The sequence below is a fragment of the Schizosaccharomyces pombe genome (genome assembly GCF_000002945.2).
Source record: "Schizosaccharomyces pombe strain 972h- genome assembly, chromosome: II".
Lineage (NCBI taxonomy): Eukaryota > Fungi > Ascomycota > Schizosaccharomycetes > Schizosaccharomycetales > Schizosaccharomycetaceae > Schizosaccharomyces > Schizosaccharomyces pombe.
The window spans coordinates 2,300,498-2,319,278 of NC_003423.3; the positions used below are offsets into that span (position 1 = coordinate 2,300,498).

The following is an 18,781-nucleotide window of genomic DNA, read 5'->3' on the forward strand; positions in this document are numbered from 1 at the left end:
CTTCCTACGTCCGGATTATATTCAATGTCACTCCAAGTGGAAAAAAGCGCTACCGTTGCCGTGGTAATTGAGATACGTAGAACGCGAATGTCCGACTGCTTCCGCGATCCGTCAGTGTACACGTCAATCATTATCATAGATGAGTGTCAACTTGGCCAATTATAGCAATAGCAGCTATCATCTTTCCACCTCGTTAACTTATGCCGTACGAAGCGCGTTTTTCGACTACCGTATCTTGAGGACTTTCGCATAAGGCAAATGAATGGGACATATCGAGTGCAGAATGGGGATTCAGGTAGCTTGGGCACATACACACAAACGGCTAAGACTGACGGAGAGAGGCAAAGTAGAAGAAGAGACGGATTGAAAGACGGGAAGTTTTTGGCGATTCAGTGAGATTTTAAATGGATAAAAAAGACAGCACATGGAAAATTAACGCGAGAGAAGAGACTTGGGTGCGTTTCTGATGTTGCACGAAGCATGGCTATGAAGTGCAAGCAATTAACAAGCCAACGAACGATTAACGGGGTTTGAGTTTTTGTCAGTTGAGCTAAATTGATCTTCAATTCATCCGTCAAATAACAATTCAAATAGGTAGCCGGTGCTAATCTGGCATCCCCTTTTCTTCCAGGTGTTAACGAAGGTACCGAAATGTAAGTACCGAGGGTATCACAGACACGGATGCTTCTAGATAAAGCTTTGCTTAGGAACTGATATGGCTGACCCGCAAGTAAATAAGGCTAAACACCAACTAGCACGGATTAGACGAAGCAGTTAACAAGATTCGTTGCAATTGTATACAGTAAAGATATCAAGCAATATGCCGTTGGTTTGGTTGCGTTTTTCGCGTCGCTAGTGAATGCGAGCAAACCGTTTGGAAAAGGAATTGGGACAGATGGTTAAACATTAGGATACTACACGAAATTGAATAACTTTTGTTTTACTTTTTTCTATACTGCTACATGTTTGATTTATGAGCGTTCACTCTTTTCTTACATAGACGAGACGCGTTCTTGGTAAGGTCAATGCGCTCGTGTCGAAATGTTTATACCAGCTGAGTTCCCTTATGTCTGGCGTGCACGTGTAATAAAATAATTGTAAAATGTATTTTAATTATTTTTTATTCAAATTAGTGTATTATTAAAGATTGTATGCAATTAAGTGTAGAACAATTGAATCTCATCCGTGTTTCGTGTCTTCCTCTACATGAGCAACGTGCCTAGGGCGAATTTAGCTACACACTAGCAATGGCTCTAACATATTAACATCTCTTACTACACTATGGTTCACTGGTTTTAACCTTACAACAAGCTCTAACCCAACTGTAACTTATAACCTTACAATGGCTCTAACCTGACAGTAGCTTGTAACCTAATAGCGGCTCGTGAACCTACCATAACTAGTGTGCTTTGTTACAAATCGGTGAATAAAGTAATTTTACTATTACCGTTTAGGAACATACTCATACAACTGCTCTTCGGCGTTAATATTGCGGTCCGACACGTTGGTTAATAAAACTATCTCCTCCGGGATTTCCTTGCTGTAGCCATTACGATATGCGACGTTGATTCACAAGATGTTGCATTATAGCATCCTGACTTGAACCACCTGCAAAAATTTTTTTCATTCTTAGGCGTTTGTTTATTTACTCACCACCCACAGGTGATAATTTGCTATTCACGTTGCACTGCTTTACTTACCGAACGGATCAATTCCACATAGCGAGAGATATCGTAAACGGCAAACAATGTCTGAATTTTCATATGAGTTATTCCACATTGTCAGCTCTATCTACTTTGATGGATCACAAGTTTTCCCGGATTTTAGGGTTGCTCAATAAGCTAACATCGGTTTCGGCCCATGAATGATGTCCAGCGCATGGTTTCTCGTTTGTGTCGCAACACCTAGTCCTGAAGTAGCTGAGTGAGTGTATAAGGTACAGAAATGAAATGAAGTCGTGAGATGAATACACAATCATGAGACATACTTGGCGCCACGTTGAGTAATTGAAATGATTGAACCTTTTTTGACGGTTGGTTGAGCAGATTGATTATTGAGGTTTTATTTATTAGGATTCATTATGTAGCGCACAGGATCAAATACTAGGTTGTGCAATACTACTCGACATTGCCTCAATTCATTACTTTCGCTAGCCAAAAAAACAATACGGGCTAATTGGAAGTTAAACGTGCCATAAATTTCGTCCTTGTTGAAATACTGACGTTTTCAAAGTTACGCATAGCTTGTCTTTGATTCCTTATATACAACATTGTGCAGTTTCTGTTGAATGTAGTGAAACCAAGCGATGAATAAGCTCAAAACATGAAAATTTTTCGTTTCATTTTTTTTTGACAGGACCGTATCAGTGTCGCAGTAAAATGGGATCCTAAGTATGCAAAAACAAGCAGTTAGTTAGACAATTTATGGTTGCGTATTGCTGCTACCTTCGCAATCGGCACAATATTCAAGCAATTTGAAAGCGACTGAATGCCCGAATTTCATTGGCTATATGATGAAAAGCGAAAATCCTACTTTGACGAACTATAAAGTATAATATTCAGCGGCAATGTTGTATTAAACAGTAGAAAGGTTTATTAAAGGTTTATTAAATGTTTATTTACTCAATTGATCATTGTTGAAATTTGCTTTTGAAAATCATTGGCGTAGATTCTCGTGTCGATGAAATGTATCCCTAACAAACGCAAAAACGTTTTTTCAATGCCTAGAAATTGAAGTCGTTGAACTACTACTACAGCAAAATGCCAAATCTGTTTACTTAACTGATTAAAAGTGAAACGATACTGAATACTTTTGATTTTTCAAATAAATTTGGTAGCATATGATCGGTTTCTTGTTCTTTTTCTTTAAAAATTGGAAATCTAAATGCAAACGAAGTAATATTAATAGTGGTAAAAATATTAATAGGTATGGAACTTGCTATTTTATAAGGCTGCTTTATTACTTGAATCCATCAAACTTCTCACTTCACTGAACAGTTTTGCCATGCTCTCACGAAAACTCCTAAATTACCAAACCTGTTTTTTATATAAACACGCGAATTGCTGGATTTGGATCCTATCAGCTTCAAGTACTTAATTCATCAGCGTTCAAACCCTCTTGTATTAACAGTCTACCATTTTTATTCATCAAATATTTCTCGCTTTATTTCCATATATTATGTTATGAATATTTATCGATTGTCAGCGATATATAACGTAGTAAATTCTTAGTGTATACACTTACCGTAAACACAACAAAACTCTTTCTCAGCAGTCAATCTTCGTACCGTCCATTTCTAGTGTGTTTATCTTGGTATTGTATCCTTTATTGTTTGTGAAGGAATTTTCCAGTATTGGAATTGGAATGATACCTCAAGAAAGGTATACTCTGCTAGGGTAGGATCAATTACATACATTGTGTGTATAGGTATCTGTTTTCACATAAAAAAGGCGTCAACGATAATTCGTCTGTTATTAATAATTTATACATTCGCATAAAGCGATCAAAAAGGCATTCAATTACAGAATCCTACTTAAGCTTCACTTTTTTGAATACGAACACTAATTCAAATTCTCGCCTTCCAATACTCTCTTTTCAATTTTTGTCTCTCTTTTTACATATTTATTTATCACTGATTCGTTTGTATATTTTTCTTTTAATTTTCAAATAGCCTTTTATACATCAATGTTTACTAATACACCGGTTGGAGGGAAAAGAGAGCGTCAAAATGGCGCTCATCCAGCTTGGTCGACGTTAGGAGCGAACTCTGCTCAGATTCATCAAAATACGGCTGATTTGGCCTCCAAAATGCATAAACTTCGCTATACAAAGATAAGGTCCCCTCCTACCAGGGTGTCCATTGAATCAATTACTCCTAAACAAAGATTTCCAGCTCCCAATTTCGAACAGGCTTACCACTCTAATATTCGATACGAGCAAGAGGAATCTGATAACGAAGAATTTGAAAACGTAGTGAAAAATGGACACGAAGCTTCGACGAATGTATTCTATGAATCAGATGGAGATGATGAAGAGTTTGTCAATGAAGAATACGAAAACAGCATCGACGAGGAAAGTGATGATGAAGGGTATAGCTTGAACGAGGATACCACCGCAACAAATGCCAGTTTTAGGTACCCGATGAATCAAAGATCTACAAGGAAATCTCAATTTTATTCCTCAAAATTTAAACCATTACTTTGGTTCGGTATCACTCTCTTTTCGACTCTCCTAATAATTACTCTACTTCACAAGGGTCAAGAATTTTACTCAAGATCATTTTCATCAGATAATTCCCAACCATCTAATTCGCCCGTACCAAACATTCCTCCTGCATCCAATGACACCAAAACAAGTTTAAAGCCAGATATTATTAAAGACTTCACAGATTCACCTTCTAAAGTTGGCGGCAATGAGGAATTCGATTATTCGACGGGAGATTTAATTACAAAAAAGGAATTTGACAAGATTTTACAACAAAAAGTAGAGCAATTAAAACAGTCGCTAAAGGAGGAGATGTCTAATTACAAATCATCGGTCCCATTTGAAGTTGAACTAAATGACGATTGGAAGTTCTTCATCGAATCTACGGTTCGAAAATACTTGACCGATCCGGTTTCCATGCCGAATTTTGCATTGCTCTCAACAGGAGCGGAAGTACTACCTGCCTTAACCTCAAAACGCTATGTGAGACGACCATCTGCATTCATACCACGATTTACCTCCTATTTCTTTGATTCGCTCGTTGTTAGAGGACACGAACCTAGCATAGCATTAACTCCCAACAACGCAGTTGCGATGTGTTGGAGCTTTCAAGGTTCAGAGGGACAATTAGGAATTTCCCTATCACGCCCTGTATATGTAACCAATGTCACAATAGAGCACGTTCAGCACAAGATTGCTCATGATCTTTCTAGCGCTCCCAAGGACTTTGAGTTGTGGGTTCAGGGAATGTCCAGCAAGATGTTTGTATTGTTGGGAAAGGCGAGATATTCTTTAACGGAAGACTCTATTCAAACTTTTTCGTTTGAATCCTCCAATTATATTGTCGCTGAACCGATACAGAATGTGATCTTAAAAATAAAAAGCAACTGGGGAAATCCCAATTACACATGCTTGTATCAAGTTCGAGTTCATGGGACTGTACCCAATGCAGACGAACAACCAATACCTTCTTTAGGTGAGAAAGCCGAAAGTACTGCAGAGAATACGGGTCAAGATTCATCTTAAAGACCTACAAAATGTAAGATATAAAAATAATCTAGCCTGGAATGGTTTGAAGATCATAAAAGAGCGATTCTCTTTTTCGATTTTCCTCATCTGCTTCCTCGAGCATCAATATCTTTCCCACTGTTTCTGGAGGATTTAAATTGAAGTTTTTTGCACGTTTCCAGCGTTGCATCCTTGTCATACCAAGATATGGTCCATATCTTGCCGTAGTGTCAAAGTGATGCAAAATGAACTCTACTTTGGTTATATTTTCACAATGTATTGGTTCACTAATCCTTTCAGCCATAATTTGATTCCAAGCCTCTTCTACCTCTTTTGAAAGCTCATCGTCTTCTTTAATTCTCTCATCCAAGGTTTTGGTTGTAATTGTAACATCGGGTGTAGGCGACTGTTCAGAACTCACTTTCTTCCCTATGTGGGATTGACTTGAATTACTTCGAACTACATGTGGAAACACGTCGCGAATATTAGTGTTTTGCCCTGATTTTTTCGCTTGAGTAGTGCGCTTCTTCATACTGCGTGATATAATTCTGTAACACTGCGGTACTAGAATGAAAGGTGCACTATAAATCCAATTCTTTTTCGTGTTTACTCAATTTAGAGCATTAGTTTGTTTGGCCAAAAGAAATCTCTGAAAAAGTACATTTGGTTGCAAGTGTACTTTTAATATGTATATATAACTTTAGATGACTACTATAGCGATGTTTAAAATGCGTCACGCTGACGAGAAAATAAGTATCCAGCCATCCGCTCGTTCTTTATCGTTATACATATATCAGCCTTCATATATATTATTATTCATTTAGGTCCAAGTATTTAAGTGCATTATTGATAATTATTAAAATAGAAACTTCTTGACGACCCCTATTTCGGTATTTCTAGTTCGTTGTTGGAGCAAACAAGAAGTAAACAATACTCGTTATTAGTTCAGATAGTATTGTGGAAATTTCATAATTAGATACAAGTATTTTAGCAATACGTGTTGTCTTAATCCAGCCTTGGTCATGCAATTGAATCACTTGCCAGCCTTCCTAACATATCTTTAATACGTTTCTAAAAAGGGTTTTGGTCTTTACCGATTTAAAATAGGCAATTTCGTAAATGCAAATAGATATACTTATTAACATTTTCAAAATTTAAAAAATTTATAGTTAAATAGCTTTGAGTATTGCAAAATTTGTCTTTTGTGCTTTGCTAAAACAGCGTAACTTTTTACACTGCAATTGAAGCACAAAGACAGTTGAAACTTCAATTCCCTTACAGCTTTTAGTAATTTAAGTATCTAGTTTCATTAAGTTGTCTTTTTTTAAGGGCTTTTAAACTGTTAGTTATACAGTGGTAAACAAACTGACCGGGCTTTCTCAATGATTAAACTGCACTATCATTAAATACAGTGTAGTCAACCAAATTGTTATATTTTTTAATGCAGTCGATAAATTTACATAATGCTTTCAAACGTGAAAGACATCCTTCGTAAATCAAAATTATTGAATTTGTTAATTGTCCCTATGCTGCAAATAGTGCACAGGTAGTTTGTGTTGCAGAATTTTAGTTTCCACCAAGAGGGTAACATTACGCTATATGAGGTAACACTTAGAGGGTTTGAATGCTTTTAGTACATTTCAAAGAACCTTCCTCCCTCGACGTCTGCCAAACGTGTAAACAAAGATTGTTAATCAGTTTAGAGGAGAACATCGAATCTAGCTGAAATGTTTCAAGCACCGAGAGAATCCACTCTTTGTAAGCATCCAATATTGCGCTGGATGGTAAATTATTAACATGTTGTAGTTTTGAGTGGTGAAAAAATCAGTGGAGAGGACGTACGAAACCAAAATGGTATGTTAATTTTCTTTTCATAACTTTTAACATTTTAGTTTTGGCAACGACCGCAATTGCGAATGTCGTCAAATCATCCTTGGGTCCTGTCGGGTTAGACAAAATGCTCGTTGACGATATTGGTGTATGTTAAAGACCTCGTGAAGAAAAGAAAATTTTAGACAATAATGGGGGATATTGGCCTTTAACCAATATTTATTGATTTGATACGCTAGTGTTGTAATCTTCTCGCATTTAAGGAAATCTTAATTGGCAGGGAAGAGTCAACCTTATATTGTGAATCGAATTAATAAGTATTCCTGCCATTATAGTTCATCTTTTATTATATTTTTTCTTACTTTCTTTTATTTCTATCTAACTTGTATTAGGATGTTACTGTTACAAACGATGGTGCTACCATTTTATCATTATTGGATGTTGAACATCCTGCTGGTAAAGTGCTGGTTGAATTAGCTCAACAACAAGACAAAGAAGTAGGTGATGGAACTACTAGTGTTGTCATTATTGCGGCTGAATTGTTGAGACGTGCGAATGAGCTTGTCAAAAACAAAATTCACCCCACTACTATTATAACCGGTTATCGACTTGCTATCCGTGAAGCCGTAAAATTTATGACAGATGTCTTGAGCTGCAGCGTAGATAGTTTGGGAAAAGAGAGTCTTATTAACGTTGCCAAAACCAGTATGTCTTCAAAAATTATTGGTAATGATTCAGACTTTTTTTCAACCATGGCTGTTGACGCAATGCTTTCCGTCAAAACTTCTAATTCTAAGGGTGAGACCCGTTACCCTGTTAAAGCTGTCAACATTTTGAAGGCACATGGCAAAAGTTCTCGAGAGTCCGTCCTGGTTAAAGGTTATGCTTTAAATTGTACCATTGCCAGTCAAGCTATGAAAACTCGTGTTCAGAATGCTAAAATTGCTGTTTTGGATATGGATTTGCAAAAAACTAAAATGGCGTTAGGTGTGCATGTGACGATTGATGACCCCGATCAACTTGAAAAGATCCGTGAACGAGAAGTTATGATTACGCTGGAACGCGTCAAAAAAATTCTCAATGCGGGTGCCAATGTTATTCTTACCACAAAGGGCATTGATGATCTCTGTTTGAAATCCATTATTGAAGCTGGCGCAATGGCTGTTCGTAGATGCAAAAAGGAAGATTTGAGACGTATCGCCAAGGCTTCCGGTGCTACCTTACTCAGTTCATTGTCAAATTTAGAGGGTGAAGAAACCTTTGAAAGTTCCTACTTGGGCTCGGCTGAAGAGGTTGTTCAAGAAAAATTTTCGGATGATGAATGTATTCTTGTCAAAGGAACCAAAGCTTATTCGTCTGCATCAATTGTTCTGCGAGGCCCCAATGAATACTCTTTAGATGAAATGGAGCGTTCAATGCATGATTCTTTAAGCGTCGTCAAACGCACTCTTGAGAGCGGCAAAGTCGTTCCTGGTGGCGGCGCTGTGGAAACAGCTCTGAGCATTTACTTGGAAAATTTTGCTACCTCTTTGGGCTCTCGTGAGCAACTTGCAATTGCTGAGTTTGCACAAGCTTTGTTAATTATTCCCAGAACTTTGGCCGTCAATGCCGCCAAAGACTCTACTGAACTGACAGCTAAGTTGCGTGCTTATCACGCAGCCAGTCAAAATGCTGAGGTTACAGATGTTAAGAAACGGGGATACAAAAATTATGGTCTTGATTTACTTAATGGCGTAATTCGTGATAATGTTAAGGCTGGTGTTCTTGAGCCATCCATGTCTAAGTTGAAAAGTTTGAAGAGCGCCGTTGAGGCATGCATTGCTATTTTACGTATCGATACTAGTATCAAACTTGATCCCGAAAGACAACCAGAAGACCCACATGCAGGGTTGCACTAAAGCAATTACTTAAGCATAGGTATATTTGGCGGGTTTCATTGAATGTATCCAAAAATTTTGCTCCATAGATACAAATGCGATGGATATTAACATATATTAGCACTATAGCTGTTGACCAATAAACGGTAAATTATTAAACTCAGTAAATTACTACTTTGCTAGTGCTTTCATAAACAAAAGTCTAATGCCACTGTATGGATTATTAATGTGCATGCTTATAATATCATAGATACAACCCAGGTAGTAAAGAAATCCAAAAATGTTTAGTTTAAAAAGTCGAAATTAGAATAATTTATCAATGCAATGAAAGATTAAGAAAATGAGAGTAACTTTATGCTCAATTTAAGGTGCTAAGCATTATCGGTAGTCGAGGGTTTATCATCCTCGCATGAATAAGAAAAACCTTCAAAATGTTGCTGCATCTCTTTCGTCAGAATAGAATTAACAGGAGTAAGAACTGGGAGTTCTCGGGTAAATTCCTCATCGAAATACTTGGTGTCCGTAGGTGAATTCAAACTTGGAATGTACGGTGGTTGAGTTCGCTTATGATAGATGTCATCCCAATTAATGTTACTAAAAAATGGATGAGTCATGACATCTTCTGCATCGTTAGGGCCAGATCCAAGTCGTTTTTTAGGATCGCGAGTCAAAAGTTGTTGTAATATAGAAACGGAATCCCTTGGCATATGAATAGGATACAAAGGTTCATCAGATAAAATTGCATCAAAAATTTCTTCTTCGTCTTCTCCTCTAAATGGAGATTGACCAAGCAGCATTTGGTAAATTAGTACACCAAAAGCCCACCAGTCAACGCTTCTCGTATATTGCTGTTCTAATAAGATTTCCGGTGCCATAAATTCAGGAGTACCGCAAAACGTGGCAGTAGTGTTATCATGCCACATGTCTTCCTTACACAAACCATAATCGGCCACTTTAACATGACCATCTGGGCTTAAAAGGATATTATCAAGCTTAAGATCACGGTATATGATACCGTTATCATGAAAGTATTTTAGAGCAAGACACACCTCAGCAGCATAAAACTGTGCCCTTCTACGTGAAAATTGTTCCTGTTGAATGTGAAGCATCAAATCACCACCACTCACAAAATCCATGACAAAGTAAATACGGGTTTCGGTTTGAAAGCAAGAATGCAGGTTTACCAAAAATGGATGACGCTCTCGGTTGGCAACGAGAAAAACGCGTTTTTCGGATTTAGTGCTTTCGACTTCATCGTTTTCTAAGATGAATTCCTTTTTCAAAACTTTAATAGCATACAATTGCTTTTCACTTTTAAGCTCAGCCAGCATTACTTTACCGAAATTTCCTTTGCCTAGCACAGATAAGAAAGTAAAGTCTTCAAGTCCGATACGCTTAGCTTTATGCGTTAGGTCTTGAGCAACAACAGAGGTTTCAACTGATGGTACTGGGATTGGCTCTTTCACAGCATCTAGGGAAGGAGGTTTCGTCAACGCATCAGCTTTGTCATCCACTTTCTGCTCGACAACCTGAACTGTAGCGCCAAGTTTATTATCAGAGACTGATGTCACTTCTAAATTACCGGCATGTACAGGCTTTCTTTTAACCGGTTCAATTGCCAGTGGTTTTGGAGAAGTTGGAACAGGGTCTGCAGGAGTGATAGATGGTGTTGTGGTGGTTGTAATAGAAACGGATGCTTTGTCATTTTCCTTATGTTTCGAAGATGAAGACTTAGACTTTTTATGATGATGATGCTTGTGATGTGAACTTTTCTGTTTATGTTGTTGAGCTTTATAAATTTTAGTTGTACGAATCTCAGAAATAACCCGGTTAGCCATCTCCATAGACATACCACAGAAATCCGGAACAAGATGAACACACTGAGCGTGCGCAGTTATTCCACACTCCGTACATTTCCTGGCAGTTTTTCTTCCTAAAGGAAGGATGTAGCCACAGTGACAGCACCAATTAGCACCTATGTTTGTGTGAGATTCAAAATGATGAGGAATTCTATGGTTGATTTTCTCGTATTCGCTAGAAGCAGAATCGCTAGACTTTGAAATGCATTTAGTAACTACCTTTGGATAGCATTTTTTATGACAGGTGTAATGACAATCAATGCACTGCATACCAGCAGCATTCTTCAAAAACTCTCCACATAAAGCACAACGCATAATTTGATAAAATTGATGTTGTAGAAATTTGTGACCATAAACTTCGTGTACGCTTTCCTTGCGTTGACGGATAGCACCTTGACGACCGAGGCCAGCATCCATAGGTCTCTTCCTTGTATTATGCTTTGTGAAATTCATGGTCAAATTAATTTGTCCCATGGGTTCAAGAGAAAACCAAGCACTCACACTTTGATTACCGCTAGCTGTGTTGGGGCGGTCAGTACTTTCAGGCTTTGAAATATTATTAAGAGCAGAAGGTAAAAATATTGAAAGTCTTTGATTAATCATTTTGTCGGCACTAACCCAACCTTTATCTGAAACCTCTTGTTCAACCTTTTTTCGCCTTTGTTTTTCTACTAAATCCGATAACCGTATCCAAAGTAAACCAACAGGTAATAGCAATTTTTCATTTTTCTTTTCGTAAACAACTATTTCGACCTCATTAGTCTTCTCCAGATCAATTTCAAAAGTTTCATTAAAACGGTCGGTGCGGCTTGGACGAGTACGTGCACGCTCAAGATCCTCTGCACGAATTGCAACTATCATTTCCGTTTGCTTGGAGATTCCAGCAGAATGCGTGACGTTCCTTAGAGATCCTACGGTAATTTTAAGGAGACCAGACTGGGGACGACGGGCATTTAAGTTACCTCTACTTTCCGTACTGGGAACATCTTCCTCATCGATTTCGATATGCAAGTCATGGTATCGCTTCAAAGCTTGCTTGAGTAAGGTAATCTTTTGAGCACTTTCTACATACTTCTTCTCTGCTTCAGCTATACTACGACGGTCATGTTCACGCTCATAGAGCTTTGCCATCTTTTCAATACCTTTTCGATATTGTTCCTCAACAGATAATTTGAACTCCAATTGTTGTAATAAGAATGATATCTTTGAAATAGTAAGAGGGGTATCATAATTTAGCAAATCCAAGTTAGAATCGATATTAGAAGAAGTAGAGGAAAAGCTTTTAGCGGATTTTGTAGTGCTAAAGGATGGATTCTTCTCAATGCCAACGGACGGTTTCTCAGAATTACTCTTTCGGACACCATTTTTGCGAAGCTTTAGTTTTTCTAAGCGTTCTTCTAAATAAATAATGCTCTTTTTTGATTCTTCAATATTGCTATGAAGTTGTTGGTGAACTGTCTGATTCTGAGTCAAGCGCTTCATGGAAAGGGCGCCATGAATAACTGATCTTTCTCTTTCAATTTTCCTAACAACTTCTGTTATAGCCTCATCAATCATATCCATTACTTTAAATGGCCTAATCCTGATTTTTCCGCTTAACTTCTTATCTGCAATTTTTCGCTTCCGTTTTTAATATTAATGTGATTATAAGATTTCATTAAGACTTTTAAGCTCGATAAAATGCTAGTAAACACCCGCTTTAGTCCTTTCGATGTTTTCGTACGTTTAGTAGTTGGAAGGCGGTAGCTATGAAGTAAGACTGGCAAGCTCGCAGGGATTTCGCAAGCAATTCAAAGAATCCCACCACTCCATTCCTTTTTCAAAATTTATTGAAATATATGGGCAAATTTTTCAGCGACCCCTGTTATAATTTCGAAGGATTTTGGCACGTTAATCTTGAAAATAACGATTTTACAGAACTTTACCCCATAAATATTTTTGTCACATGTCCAATTTTATTTGATTGATGCTAAAATTGTAATAACGCAAAATAAAAAAATATTGACCAATTAATAGAACAGTTCATTATCCAGCTATCTTATTTGTCTTTTGTTAGTTTTACGGAATCCCGTCAATAATCGCGGGTACGTTATTGTAATCCATGTAATTACTATGTTTGCTGATATTCTTTTAGTTTGCATATCTTTGGTTTAATAACTTTATAATTTATTTATTTTCTCGCTTCATTCAGAAAAGATAGAATTCTCGAATTTGAACGAACATATTAAGAAATTTTTGAATATAGTAATCATCGTATCGTTCATGTCTGATGGAAAACGACACAGGATGGTCTGTGAAAAGTATGTTATTAGTATGATTATTTGGGTCTTTTGCTTGCTAAACTATTAGAATGTATTGATATATTTGGAGAATTTTGTATGTGTGCAACTTTGAACTTCCATTTTTGCTTACAATTCAGTGCTTGTAAGCATTCATTGTATTCTTTACGCTAGAAGACTCTATCCTCAAGGTATTCGATTTTTTAGCTTTTGATTTAACTCTCATATTAGACCTTTTTATAAAAGCTCGAAAATACAATACAATTGTCTGGCAATCAAGGCATCCGATCTTGTGCGAATATATTGAAGAAGTAGTGCAATCTTGTATCGAGGAGCTTCAGACGGTATTCTTAGTCATCCAATTCTTTTTCTAACTGCTCGTCTAGGGATCAGTACATCAAGTTGCACTCTCTATTATTAACAAAGAGCAGCGAGAAGAGGAACGATATGTCTTTTCAACGGATTCTATCCCGATTATTCCTGATTTCTTACTTGAGAAACAGTATGACTATCATTAGCTTGGCATAGGCATCTTTTAACAATATTGTAGAATTTCAACAAATGAGCCATTCACAGATGCTTACGTTGAATACATGAGAGCTTCGCTCATCCAATTACTCAATATAACAAATGGACTTCCTCTTATTGAACAAGGTATAAACAGTATTATTTTCTAAAAAAATATTCTATTACTAAATTCAATTCTAATAATACTGAAATTAGAATGCACTTGGACGCTTCGGGTAACGCTAAAAGATGGTTTTCCCAGACCAAAACAATGGGAAGAGTGGTTTCTTCCGCCGCAAGCGAGAGAAACAGACGCAACAAGGCAATTTAAGGGCATCACCATTCCTGTTCGAAATGTGGATATTGGACCAATGATGACGGAAATTTGGGTCGAGAAATATACAAATTCGGATTAGAGGTATCTCTAATTTTCTTTTCAGAATGTAGTGCAAGAAAAATGGGTATCTGCTATGAAATAAGAGGGGATTAGGTAAAGTAAATAAAGAATCAGTTTTGCGATAAAGGATTATCATTATCAATGAAAGAATTATTAATTTTGAAGTAAAGGTCCCTACCAATAAGAATTATAAATAGTTAGAAAATGTGCCTTACTCTAGGCCCAACCATTTTTTGCAATTCTCATATACCAGATATGAAATAGCGACACTAGGTGCTACCTTCAACAAATTAGGAGACAATCCTTTATAAAGCCCACGGAAACCTTCATTTTTTGTAGTTTTGTAAAAGCAGTCTATAAATCCATCGTATGTTGCAGGATGTGCAGACGTACCTTGCGTTTGTAAACGAGTACGTATGACATTAAGTGGAAACACTATGGTAGCGCCAGTGCTTCCAGAAAGTGCTCCAAATGCCATCACTAAACCATTAGGAAGTTTCACATCTTGTGGATCGACATTGTCACGACTTGCTAAGATACCTATCCATGTCCTCTTAAGGCCCTCAAATGTTCCCAAATCTGTTGCACTGTATGGAAACATACCCAGTATGCCCACGAGCACGCCTCTGTAATAACCCCGTATCCCAACGCTTTTATAAAGTTCCTTTGCGTTGGACAAAATAATGCTTTTTCCATGCTGACCACGAGATAAATCGCTGCACTGAATGCGAAATTTCAGAGTATCTACCGGATATATAAACATTTGAGCAACTGAACCAGCCATGCCACCGGCTAAGTAAGAATAAAGAGGACTATGATTTTCAGAGCTTGAAGATATTCCAAGTACTCGTTTCATCGCTTCATATGTACCAAATTTTATGGAGGATTCAGGCATCACCTTTAAAACATTAATGCCATTTCCCACAAAGAAGCTACGTATCCCATTACGGTTCCATAAAACTTTAGTGGTATGTAGCAAAGTAGCAAAAGGATACTTCGGGGAAGGTTTAGAACCAGTGTCTGAAATCAACATGACTTTTAGCCGATCTAATGGCGCTGTACAGGTACGAGAGACGATTCCAGCAATCCCTCCGCTAATGAAATAACCAACGTTATTTTTAGGGTCATTCTCTAGTAACAGATCACCGTCAGGTAAATTCTGTAAACGATGAAAGACGAGTTTCATATGCGGAGTATCATGAATCCAACTTGCAGGAATTATTGAATCATGTTGATGATGCGGATGTGGGTGCAATTTCCAATAGCCATGTCGAAATTGATGCTCAAATTTCTGTTTATGAATGAAGTTTAAATTATCTAAAGCAGTTTTCTAATGGTTAAAGAAAATCCTTTTACATTAAACATACCAATTCCGGACCTTGAAGAAGAGATTGGCAATTTATTTCTTCTTTTGGGGAAAAAACAAATCGCGATTCTGGAAGCCTTGAAACCCGTAAATTATTTTTAAACAAACTATAATCACATGGAAGTACGCTTTGTATAGTGATATCAGATAATTCAGTTGGCATCCTTCATGCCGGTAATGAGTGTACCGGGGTAAAGAGAAATAGGTGAGTCCTCACAGGTCAATGTATCTGACCATACCAGCAGCCCATGAAAATTTATCGTAAATAGTAAAATCTGTGACACTGTTTTTTATTATCTCTTATGATATTTAAGGGTCAATCAGCTTAAAATATCGTGTGATATATGGCAGCAAATTACTGGGCCTCTAGTCAATTGTAAGGTTATCAATTTTAATTTTAAAGGTTTTACGAGAAGGTAATTGGCCTTTAATTCATTCCTATTCTTCTTTAAAATGTCTTAATTGAGTTTTGAATATCTGCTTTTCTATTTTATTACTGCTGAACATATTCTTGACAAATTGAGGCTTGCGAGTGAGCTGATCTACGTCTAATTACTGATCAGAGGAATAGCTTTTCTGTCTACTTCTAGTCACGAGTATCGACTAAACTGGATGTATCTTGTTTGAGTCATTTTGCGCAAATGTCTTGCAATCACAGTTTATTTCGGCTTCTCATTCGTTTCGTTGACTTTAATTTAAAGCGATTTTAGCCTCTTTGTTAGTTTTTGTTTAAAATATCTTCGAACCTTTATTATTCCTTAGTATACTTTTTCAAGCTGACCTTACAGAACACAATTATTCTTATCCACAGATTTGGAATCTTTGGAACCAACTTGCTTATCTAAAGATACAATATATCAATGGAAAGGTATATTTTCATTAATTTTTTTCGGCTTATTCTAGCTTGTGATTTCATTTACACTTCGTTTTGCTGATACAATTCTAGTTGTACAAACGTTTGGAGACAGGCTCAGGCTTCGGCAGCGTGTCTTAGCTACAGCCATCGTTTTATTAAGGCGTTACATGCTAAAAAAAAATGAGGAAAAGGGTTTTTCTTTGGAGGCGCTAGTGGCTACATGCATTTATTTATCATGCAAAGTGGAAGAATGCCCTGTTCACATTCGCACAATTTGCAATGAGGCTAATGATCTCTGGAGCCTAAAAGTTAAACTTAGTCGTTCTAATATTTCCGAAATAGAATTTGAAATCATTTCAGTCCTTGATGCATTTCTCATTGTTCACCATCCCTACACTTCTCTTGAGCAAGCATTTCATGATGGCATTATCAATCAAAAGCAGCTTGAGTTTGCTTGGTATGTATACTTCTTATATTGAAAATCACAGTCGATTAGATTTTTCTAACGATCGAGGAAATAGGAGCATTGTTAACGATTCATATGCCAGCAGTTTATGTTTAATGGCACATCCTCATCAACTTGCGTATGCCGCTTTATTAATAAGTTGTTGCAATGATGAAAATACAATTCCTAAGCTTTTGGATTTAATAAAGAGTACTGATGCCTTCAAAGTTATATTATGTGTTCAACGCATAATTTCTATTTATTATTTTGAGGATATTGAATAACTTCTTGAATACACTATACATTTAGAGCCTCAAATTTTGTTAAAAACGAAAACTATAATTAGATTTTTCTTTATTGCTGATTAATGCCTGAAATTATGTTTTGTTGTCTGGTTTAAAACCGTGTATTATATACGCATTCTCGTTCATGGTGTTATGTCTAAATGAATAAATAGAGCAGTATCTGTGTAATAATATCCAAAATCGAATGGTTATGTCACAAACGTAAAGGATATATTAATGCTTTATCTATGAACCTCAAAAATTATTCCTTAATCACCTCATAGAAATACTCACGTTGTTATAAAATAGCTCATTCTTGTAGCTTCCTGTGTTAATTGAGTTGAACATTCCCCTATTAGGTATTTCTGAAAGGATATTTTTGATTTCAGCAAATTTGGTCCGGCAATTATATAATGAAATTCATAAAGTAAAAACCCTTAAATCTTAAATCTTAAATAAAATAAGCCGTGTCAAGTTTTTAAAACCTAGTTTTGACATAATACAGTGCAATCAACAAATTGAATCGAGAAAGTAAATCAAGCAATTTACGAATGGGGACACCAATATCCCATATTCTATTCTTGATATTTTGCCAACAAAGAAGATAAAGTTTTCACATCAGCGCCGACGATTCTGTCCAATTCTTGACCCTTACGAAACAATACCATGGTAGGCAAGGCATAAACACCGTTCTTTTGAGCAATATCAGAAAATTTATCTGCATTAACAGCAATAAAAGATGCTTTCTGATTTTGTTCGCTTAATTTTTCAAGAAACGGTTTGAGGTATTTGCAAGGACCGCACCAGTCTGCATAGAAATCAACGACGGTAACTTTGTCAGCACTAGTAGCAATTAGCAAGGAGATCTATTCGAAAAAGTTTTATCTTTTATTTTTTACTATGATATATTATTGACTATACATACCTAATTCGAGTATTGTAATCGCCAAACGATTCAACTGCGTTCACCTTTCTCAAAATACGAGAGCTAGTAAAACTTCTGCGCAGAGCAAAAGATCTCATATGCGGCTTTAAAGAGTTTGCAATAAATCCACGCATTTGAATTATAATTTTGGTTGACGGTTTTAATCAAAAATTTAAATAGGTGAAATTATAGCACTTAGTAAGCTAGAACTACCGCCAGGCGGAGAAAAGTGCTTAGTTGCGATCATAAACATTACTCTTTAATACAATATTTTTTAAATTATTACAACATTAATTCAATAAAAAAAGATTAAAAATTTGGGAAACCAATAAAAAAAATTATAATTTAGCATCATTTTTCCCTCTTTATTATATTTTATTAGAATCCTTATTGGAAAATAGAAGCTTTCAAAAAATCTGTAGCCGAACAATTTGAGAGATTTTTTTTTTTTTTTTTTTTTTTTTAATAACTTTAAAAAACACCTAATGAAGTTTATAAATCCTTACCTTTGTTGATTAAACTAAAGTTACTTTAATTTGTTCTTAAATATACAGCCCAAAGATTTTTGGATGGATTTTTTGTACTCACGATTATAAAAACTAGTACTTCAATCTTAAGATTACATAAAACTTCGAAAATCCGGTTATCAGAATTAATTTGAAATTAAGAAAGAATATCATTTTTTTTTAATTTTTATAATAGTAATTTGGCTTTATGCAGACTATTTATAATTAAATGAATCTCTCTTGCTTTTAAATAGAGCAGTTCCTTAAAGCCGATGTCACTTTCTCATAAACAAAAAAAATTTAAAACTTCTTAAATAGAAAAATGAGAATCAATACATTGAAATGGCAATTTATAAGCATATTGATTATACTTTCCTCCTTAAAAATGTAATTTATATAGATTTACATGTATATTTCCTTTATATATGTTTAAGTGGCA

At 36.2% G+C, this 18,781-nt stretch overlaps 8 protein-coding genes and 12 long non-coding RNA genes across 20 annotated transcripts; 9 read left to right on the forward strand and 11 right to left on the reverse strand.

Moving 5' to 3' along the window:
- The first annotated feature begins 163 nt into the window (after positions 1-163).
- SPOM_SPNCRNA.1501 lies at positions 164-3,207 on the forward strand. The gene has a single exon (NR_150389.1). It is a non-coding gene; the product is annotated as a non-coding RNA (long non-coding RNA).
- SPOM_SPNCRNA.5587 lies at positions 1,152-2,367 on the reverse strand. Its single transcript, NR_194940.1, has one exon. It is a non-coding gene; the product is annotated as a non-coding RNA (long non-coding RNA).
- SPOM_SPNCRNA.5588 lies at positions 2,702-3,464 on the reverse strand. Its single transcript, NR_194941.1, has one exon. It is a non-coding gene; the product is annotated as a non-coding RNA (long non-coding RNA).
- Positions 3,269-6,164, forward strand: sad1. Its single transcript, NM_001021855.4, has one exon. The coding sequence runs from the start codon at positions 3,685-3,687 to the stop codon at positions 5,227-5,229; it is 1,545 nt and encodes a 514-aa protein (NP_595947.2). The 5' UTR covers positions 3,269-3,684; the 3' UTR covers positions 5,230-6,164.
- Positions 5,194-5,876, reverse strand: cdm1 (DNA polymerase delta subunit Cdm1). Its single transcript, NM_001021857.3, has one exon. The coding sequence runs from the start codon at positions 5,741-5,743 to the stop codon at positions 5,261-5,263; it is 483 nt and encodes a 160-aa protein (NP_595948.1). The 5' UTR covers positions 5,744-5,876; the 3' UTR covers positions 5,194-5,260.
- SPOM_SPNCRNA.5589 lies at positions 5,936-6,313 on the reverse strand. Its single transcript, NR_194942.1, has one exon. It is a non-coding gene; the product is annotated as a non-coding RNA (long non-coding RNA).
- A 137-nt stretch (positions 6,314-6,450) lies between these two features.
- On the reverse strand, positions 6,451-6,796 carry SPOM_SPNCRNA.5590. Its single transcript, NR_194943.1, has one exon. It is a non-coding gene; the product is annotated as a non-coding RNA (long non-coding RNA).
- A 75-nt stretch (positions 6,797-6,871) lies between these two features.
- cct1 (chaperonin-containing T-complex alpha subunit Cct1) lies at positions 6,872-9,077 on the forward strand. The gene is made up of 4 exons (NM_001021858.3): positions 6,872-6,969; positions 7,018-7,065; positions 7,104-7,189; positions 7,434-9,077. The coding sequence occupies exons 1-4, from the start codon at positions 6,939-6,941 to the stop codon at positions 8,937-8,939; spliced, it is 1,671 nt and encodes a 556-aa protein (NP_595949.1). The 5' UTR covers positions 6,872-6,938; the 3' UTR covers positions 8,940-9,077.
- Positions 6,995-7,207, reverse strand: SPOM_SPNCRNA.5591. Its single transcript, NR_194944.1, has one exon. It is a non-coding gene; the product is annotated as a non-coding RNA (long non-coding RNA).
- On the reverse strand, positions 7,449-8,558 carry SPOM_SPNCRNA.5592. Its single transcript, NR_194945.1, has one exon. It is a non-coding gene; the product is annotated as a non-coding RNA (long non-coding RNA).
- On the reverse strand, positions 8,629-12,511 carry pck2 (protein kinase C (PKC)-like Pck2). Its single transcript, NM_001021859.3, has one exon. The coding sequence runs from the start codon at positions 12,338-12,340 to the stop codon at positions 9,290-9,292; it is 3,051 nt and encodes a 1,016-aa protein (NP_595950.1). The 5' UTR covers positions 12,341-12,511; the 3' UTR covers positions 8,629-9,289.
- On the forward strand, positions 10,356-10,908 carry SPOM_SPNCRNA.5593. Its single transcript, NR_194946.1, has one exon. It is a non-coding gene; the product is annotated as a non-coding RNA (long non-coding RNA).
- Positions 11,825-12,325, forward strand: SPOM_SPNCRNA.5594. Its single transcript, NR_194947.1, has one exon. It is a non-coding gene; the product is annotated as a non-coding RNA (long non-coding RNA).
- Positions 12,512-12,880: 369 nt separating the features above from the next.
- Positions 12,881-14,108, forward strand: rev7 (DNA polymerase zeta Rev7). Its single transcript, NM_001356252.2, has 7 exons — positions 12,881-13,077; positions 13,127-13,153; positions 13,197-13,247; positions 13,288-13,400; positions 13,443-13,558; positions 13,607-13,710; positions 13,780-14,108. The coding sequence occupies exons 1-7, from the start codon at positions 13,047-13,049 to the stop codon at positions 13,977-13,979; spliced, it is 642 nt and encodes a 213-aa protein (NP_001343022.1). The 5' UTR covers positions 12,881-13,046; the 3' UTR covers positions 13,980-14,108.
- Positions 13,069-13,640, reverse strand: SPOM_SPNCRNA.5595. Its single transcript, NR_194948.1, has one exon. It is a non-coding gene; the product is annotated as a non-coding RNA (long non-coding RNA).
- On the reverse strand, positions 13,710-15,519 carry SPOM_SPBC12D12.05C (calcium-binding subfamily carrier protein). Its single transcript, NM_001021861.3, has 2 exons — positions 15,328-15,519; positions 13,710-15,290 (listed from the first exon to the last, which is right to left on the reverse strand). The coding sequence occupies exons 1-2, from the start codon at positions 15,487-15,489 to the stop codon at positions 14,172-14,174; spliced, it is 1,281 nt and encodes a 426-aa protein (NP_595952.1). The 5' UTR covers positions 15,490-15,519; the 3' UTR covers positions 13,710-14,171.
- SPOM_SPNCRNA.5596 lies at positions 14,442-14,797 on the forward strand. Its single transcript, NR_194949.1, has one exon. It is a non-coding gene; the product is annotated as a non-coding RNA (long non-coding RNA).
- A 38-nt stretch (positions 15,520-15,557) lies between the features above and the next one.
- Positions 15,558-17,157, forward strand: srb11 (cyclin CycC-like Srb mediator subunit Srb11). Its single transcript, NM_001021862.3, has 4 exons — positions 15,558-15,702; positions 16,115-16,194; positions 16,273-16,639; positions 16,704-17,157. The coding sequence occupies exons 1-4, from the start codon at positions 15,671-15,673 to the stop codon at positions 16,909-16,911; spliced, it is 687 nt and encodes a 228-aa protein (NP_595953.1). The 5' UTR covers positions 15,558-15,670; the 3' UTR covers positions 16,912-17,157.
- trx2 (thioredoxin Trx2) lies at positions 16,864-18,033 on the reverse strand. The gene is made up of 2 exons (NM_001021863.3): positions 17,837-18,033; positions 16,864-17,754 (listed from the first exon to the last, which is right to left on the reverse strand). The coding sequence occupies exons 1-2, from the start codon at positions 17,968-17,970 to the stop codon at positions 17,487-17,489; spliced, it is 402 nt and encodes a 133-aa protein (NP_595954.2). The 5' UTR covers positions 17,971-18,033; the 3' UTR covers positions 16,864-17,486.
- Positions 17,494-17,780, forward strand: SPOM_SPNCRNA.5597. The gene has a single exon (NR_194950.1). It is a non-coding gene; the product is annotated as a non-coding RNA (long non-coding RNA).
- Positions 18,034-18,781: the final 748 nt, after the last annotated feature.